Source organism: Mytilus trossulus, chromosome 13 (genome assembly GCF_036588685.1).
Source record: "Mytilus trossulus isolate FHL-02 chromosome 13, PNRI_Mtr1.1.1.hap1, whole genome shotgun sequence".
NCBI classification, from domain to species: domain Eukaryota; kingdom Metazoa; phylum Mollusca; class Bivalvia; order Mytilida; family Mytilidae; genus Mytilus; species Mytilus trossulus.
The window spans coordinates 18,006,313-18,012,793 of record NC_086385.1 but is presented as its reverse complement, the minus strand read 5'-3'; the positions used below and the strand labels follow the sequence as shown (position 1 = coordinate 18,012,793).

Here is a 6,481-nt window from a genome sequence, read left to right as displayed (position 1 = left end):
GTTTTAGGTTAAATGTTTCGTATGGAAATCCGGTTTTCTTGTTTGAATGGTTTTACATGTGTTAAGGGCTTTTATAGCTTGCTATGCAGTATGGGTTTTGTTCATTGTTGAAGTCAATGGGGTGACCTAGAGTTGTTAACTTTCTACATCATTTGGTCTCTGATTGAGAGTTGTCTGATCTGGAATCATACCATATGGGATATTTAAGAGGACATCCCTGTGTTTCTTTTTTGTAAAAATTATACGAGATGAAAAGAAACTTCTGATAGTTAAAATTTTAATACAATAAGATCTAAAAGTAATTTGGTCAAGGAGGTCGACTCTTCAATTGACCTCTTTTAAAATCATTTTCATTGTAAAATGATTTTTGTCTGGCCGGCGACTTTTATCACAGAAACTTGACATATGGATACAGAGCTGATGCGGGGGCATTAGCTTACTTCTTAAAAGCTTTATATTTTAGAAGGTGGAAGACCTGGATGCATCATGCTTTGTATATAGATGCCTCCTGTTACGAGGTTTCCGTCTGTCACATATTCATTGTCCTTGACCTTATTTTCATGGTTAAGCCACTACTAGAAAAATAGTTAAGATTTTTGGTAATGTTAATTTCTCTCTTATTATGAGTAATAGGATAACTCTTTTTGGTATGTACATTCCTTTCAAGGTCCTCATTCCCGTCAGACAGTTTTCACTTGACCTCGACCTCATTCCACGGATCACTTAACAAGGTTTAGTTTTTGTGGTCAAGTCCATATCTCAGATACTACTAGTAATAAGTCTCCTATATTTGGTGTATGGAAGGACTGTAAGGTGTACATGTCAAACTGACCTTGACCTCAATTTCATGGTTCAGTGGTCAAACATAAGTTTTTGAGATTTGGTCTTTTTTTCTAATACTATATGCAATACCGGTAGGTCAACTATATTTGGTGTATGGAAATATTCTAGTATGATGTACATGTCAGTCTCCCAGTTTTATTTGACCTTGACATAATTTTCACGGTCCATTGCTCAGTGGTTTGGTAAATTTTTCTTAAACTATAAGCAATGGGTCAACTACACATATATTTTTGTTGTATGGAAGAATTTTAAGCTGTATATTTCTGCCTGTCATGATTCATCTGACCTTGACCTCATTTATTGTTCATTGGTTAATGTTTAGTTTTCTTGGTTAAATCTTTTTTCTTAGAAACTAAGCAACAGGTCAACTGTATTTAGTGTTGAATGATTGTAAAGTGTAAATGTATTTCTTGTTTGGTTTATATGACCTTGACCTAATTTTCTTGGATCCTGTTATGTGTATGTGATAGTTGTAGTTAAGATTTATATTTAGGAATATCAACATAATATCAATCCTTACTAAAGAAGGTGAGACATTTCAGTGTGTGCACTTTTGTTAGATATATTTGCAAAAAGTATAGAAGATAAGAGACAGTGTATAGTAAAATTATTCAACACAATAAGATCTTCAAATATGACAGTATGGACTAAATTAACAACAATCTCCTTATAGGAATTATTGTCCCTGAATATATATTTTTGTCCTTTTGAATTTCGGTATGAAAAACTCCACTGAAATAACTTTATTTTGAGGCCGGAATTTCTATCTCTTATTCTTAAGCTATTGATCCAAGGCAATTGAAATGGTCTTTTCCATAATTTGTGCTTGCGATTCTTTTTTGGTTTTAGAAATGATTTTATATACAATATCTATTTTTACTGCTCACATTACATCAATCAAAAACTTTACTCTGTGAACTAAAATGTTATTTCGATTCCATTTCTTCGCAAATTCTGAGTCTTATCTGTGGAACTTGTAAGGTTTTAATGACACTCGACAATTAATTTTCTACTTCGAAAAGAAGAATGCTTTTAACACATATTCAAGGGAAGTGTTGAAATCCAAAAATATCATGCAAAAACTCCGCAATGATTTGTAATTTAATAGGTAAAAAAATCACAAGAAACAAAGGTCGGACCATACGAACACCATAACATTTATCATTTTGTCATAGTTTATAAAATTTAATGCGTGAGCTTTTTCGAAAGCTCACGTAATGTTTGTATAACTCAAGAAAACTAACAAAATAGCCGGGTATAATTTGATTAAGTCGATTTCTTATCTTTTAATCAACTGTTTCCGTTGGATAGGTGACAATACAAGTAGAGCTCGTTAAATTACACAGTCTTACTTCCGAAAATAAAGCATAATACATCAATGACAGTGATACTACAAGGATTTTTTTGTTATTGGCAATGTTTGTATACCGATTAAAATCTGCTACACCTTTTTAGCAGCGAATTGCAATATCTAGTCATGTTGAGACGATGAATGATCCTCTATATACCAACATTATGAGAGAATTTCACGACTGCTTTGTTCAAAGACAATTCCTTCATTTCGGTCAGTATACGCATAAGCAGAATACATAAGTGGTAAATCGCTGCATTTTGCTGTTCGCTATGGTGATGGATTCCCTAAAGCAACGGAATGCTTGTTGATAGTTGCCACTCACATAATAGCAGTACCCAAGAATGTTATAAGCACGATATCTTTGATAACCATTTACTATATCTTCAACAGTTGACTGTAAACTGCTCTAAAATGTTTTGAAATTCTTCTTGGTCTCCAATTTTATGATATCCAAATCAAAGGAGGAATTGTGCGTACACACATGGATGAAAAAGAATAGAATCGTAATATTTCTCTTCTAGATTTAACTGTGTTACAGAACATTGATATCCTACAGGTATTGGAACGCAATATATATCATACAGAACATTCGTATCCTACAGGTATTGGAACGCAATATATATCATACAGAACATTCGTATCCTACAGGTATTGGAACGCAATATATATCATTTGGAGAAAATACAACATCAAACGCATGAGGCATCATTCCTTCCTTGTTTTTTCTGATATTTGGTCCTTGTTTTGGAATTCCTTGCAATGTCAACTGTATATGCCTATGTAGAGAACAAAGTCCAGGATACACTAAGATATTGTCGGTTTTCAGGACGGACAAAACAATTTGGTTTGAAGTGGCAAAATTACCTTCGGTTATGTTTATTGAGGCAAGATAAAGTTTTCCTGACATTTGATCGATTAACATTCCACGTTTAAAAGCTACGTCTATTGTGACAGGAGGGTTTACTATATTTTCCTGATTTATATCTGGATTTGTAGGAGCTTTCATATATCGATATTTTATCATTCCAACTCGCATACTATAAAACGACCATGCTGCGCCGTACAACATTCCCATTACTGAAGTATCTTTCAATTTTATTTTCTCATCCAACGTCTCTAAATCGGTTGCTATCGTACCTGCAATTTCTTTTTCATCGTATTTTAAACTACTCAAACATATGTCAAATACGAATCTGTGCATGTTAATAGTGTTATGCGCCTCTTCAGTTGCTGAATAAAGTTCGTTCAGAGCAGGAAGATTTTGACATTGTTGCAAAAAGTGTGTTTCACTCGTCCGACTCTTTGTCAACATTGCTGCAAGGTCTTCCATTTCATTCAAACATTCCAGCACACATGTTTGAACGTTATTCATGATTTCCTTTATTTTTTTAAGTACAAACTTTCTGTCTTTTCCTTTTTTTAATTTATTCGCCAACAAGTTTCTTTGCCTGTGGAAATAATGCTCTAATGCCTCATTTTCAATACAATCTAACACCCTTTGAAATCAATCGCTGATACATTGTAAAAGATTCTCTGATTTCCAAATAGCCATGCCTCCCTCTTCTGATTGCCAAAAACACGATAGTTTTTAAATGGTAGGGGCTCAGCTCATCAGAGACAGCTGGTTCGATGTATTTTTTCATCAGTTTTTTCATTAACAAATAGCACTGAAGTTGTGTGTCGTTACAACTCCAAACTAACTCCCTTTCTTGCAGGAGAAAAGATATTCGCCACTGTAGAGAGTGAAATGAAGAAATTCTATCGCCCACAGGAACGACGTGACAGCTTTGTTTCTTGATTATTTCTTGTATTTCAGCTGTTGGCCAGTCATGACGTTTTCTTTTGAACCATTCATTGGCCCCAATAGGCCACTCCTCGCATACAAGTCCATGAGCCCAGTCTTTCTCCCCTTTACCCCACCCGCTGTACCTTTTAAGCGTACAATTAACCTCGGACATTGCGCATGGACCGTGTCGAACATGAGAAGGCACACAAAAACCAAGACGTTTCCCTAAATTGACAAACACATTTACAAACTTATCGCTAGAAAGAAAATTTCCATCGTTTTGTTCCTCAATTAAATCTTTGATGCTGCTTTGGCAAGCTTTAAAGTATAAGCATTCTTCGTCAGCTAAATGATGTAGTTGAAGTCTACAATATCCAGGTTGGCTACCGATAGCGTTTAATTCGAAAACATGTCCACCAAGAGGCGTCGCTTTTTCATTTGAAATACAAACAGTTATACCGGGTATAACCGACATTTGATCAAAATGACTCTCTTTTGTGTCAGTCCCTTCTGTTAGACTGCCAGCATAAATAGTTTCAATCCTGTGTTTATGTATGACCTCAATGACCTCTGTTTTACATTTTGAAAGGCGTGTTATAACTTCACTAATGCCACTAAGACTCAGCACTTTGCTAGCGATTTTAGAAATTTCTTTCGAGTCGTTGTTTGACATTGCGATAATCTGAAATGAAGAACAAAAAGAGTCAAATCATTTTTTAGTGTTAGTTAAAAATCTTATAATCAAACAGAAAGCTAGAAGTTTGCTACTGACATGAGCAGAAATTTAAAATGAAATGAAGGAGAATTAACAAGAAATCCTATGATTTAGACAAGAATTCACATTTTGAAAAAAAGAAAATCAAAATTGATCAACTAAATTTTAAATAAAGTAAAGAAAAACTAAATCGTATAAAAACAGGAAGGAAACTGTACATTCGAAGGTTTAAAAACACCAGTTTGCATTTTTAATATCCAATATAGGAGCAAATAGGATAATTTTAGTATATGGAAAGCGCAAACTATATCTAGAGTCGAAAAAATCAACTATGAGACACCATAGCTTATAGATACAATATAAAACCTCATTATAGAAATATCAGTTTACAGATCACATTCCCATATCACTTAACAATGGTTCAGTGAAATGTTGTTCGATATCATCTCAAACCCTGTTGTAAGTTTAAACTTTAATACATCGAATACCATCAAACCATTCTACCATATCTTAACGATATTTGATTTCATTGTCATTCAGAAGTTTGTCGTCTGTGTTCTAAATATAACGAAACCGATAAGAGTATCCTTTTTATTTTTCAAAATTTGTATTACTGCAATTCCTCATTGTGCACAATGCGACTATAATTTTCATTTGATAAAGCTCAAGGTAAAGTTAATATTCAGATAAGGTAGCATTGCTTGTTTAAGATCTGAATTATAGTACATAAGAGAAGAAATGTAAGACAATAAACACAGAAGATCCACAAGATTATTATAACAAATTAGATAAATCAATCAGAACCTACTCTTTTAACAATAATATATGTAGAAGGATCTGGTTTTTATCGACAAAGAAGAGGAGAGAGTCCTATGCATGCTCTTTTTTGGCTGTGGAAGCGGCGGCAATAATTTGTTTGTGATTAGTTTTTTCCCAATGGAAACCACTTAATCTAAGTCATTTATATTTTGTATGCACTTGTATTATCATTGGTACATGCTATTTCCATGGACACATTTGGTCATGTCCATCAGTTATGGTCTGTTGACTTTGAAACTTTTGCGTAACTTACATGTTTAAAAAACATAAACTACTCATAAACTACGAGCATTATGTCAACAATATATGGTATTTCGAGTGATTTTGTTAAGTTGTACATGGTTATCCCACATTGACCTCATTTTCACGGCTGAGCAATGTAAATATCTTGTGGTTTGGTCTGTTTCTCCAGATTCTATAAGCACTGGGTCAACTTTATTTGGTATATGAAATAATTGTAAGCTCTACATATTTTTCTAGCAGGGCTCGTCGGACATTGAACTCAGTTAAGGTTATTGATCACTCTAATGTTTTCCTTGTAAGTATATTTCTAAAAAGTATCAGCAATAGGTCAACAATATGTGCCCTTATTTTCACTGTTCATCTGTCAATATTTAAATTTTCTTGTTTTAATCTCCTTAATACAGTGTCAGGCACTACCGCAGTAAAATTACTCATGACATCTTATAACTTCCGCTTCGTTTCAAGTTGTGTAAATAGTCTATTGTGTACCCCCTGCTCTAATCTAGGTATAATCAAGATATTGATAATACTATTGATGCTCATTTTGGAGTTAATAAGAAATATTTAATCACAGGACTGGTTGACAGTTTATATCTAAATGGCAGTTTATGGAGTAATTTTTTTTCGTTATTTTCTCAACATTGATTTCTGTATATTTTTAAGAAATACGTAATTAAACTCCCATTTGTATTTACTTTGATAGCAATCAGAAGGCTCATGG

At 33.6% G+C, this 6,481-nt stretch overlaps 1 protein-coding gene across 1 annotated transcript; it reads right to left on the bottom strand.

Annotated features, from left to right (window-relative positions):
* Window positions 1-3,675: 3,675 nt before the first annotated feature.
* LOC134694148 (uncharacterized) lies at window positions 3,676-4,656 on the bottom strand. The gene has a single exon (XM_063555145.1). It carries the CDS (start codon window positions 4,654-4,656, stop codon window positions 3,676-3,678), a length of 981 nt encoding a protein of 326 aa, XP_063411215.1.
* Between the last annotated feature and the right edge of the window lie 1,825 nt (window positions 4,657-6,481).

Excerpts from the sequence above, each read along its gene's own strand:
- LOC134694148 (XM_063555145.1), bottom strand. The coding sequence starts at position 4,656 with ATGTCAAACAACGACTCGAAAGAAATTTCTAAAATCGCTAGCAAAGTG.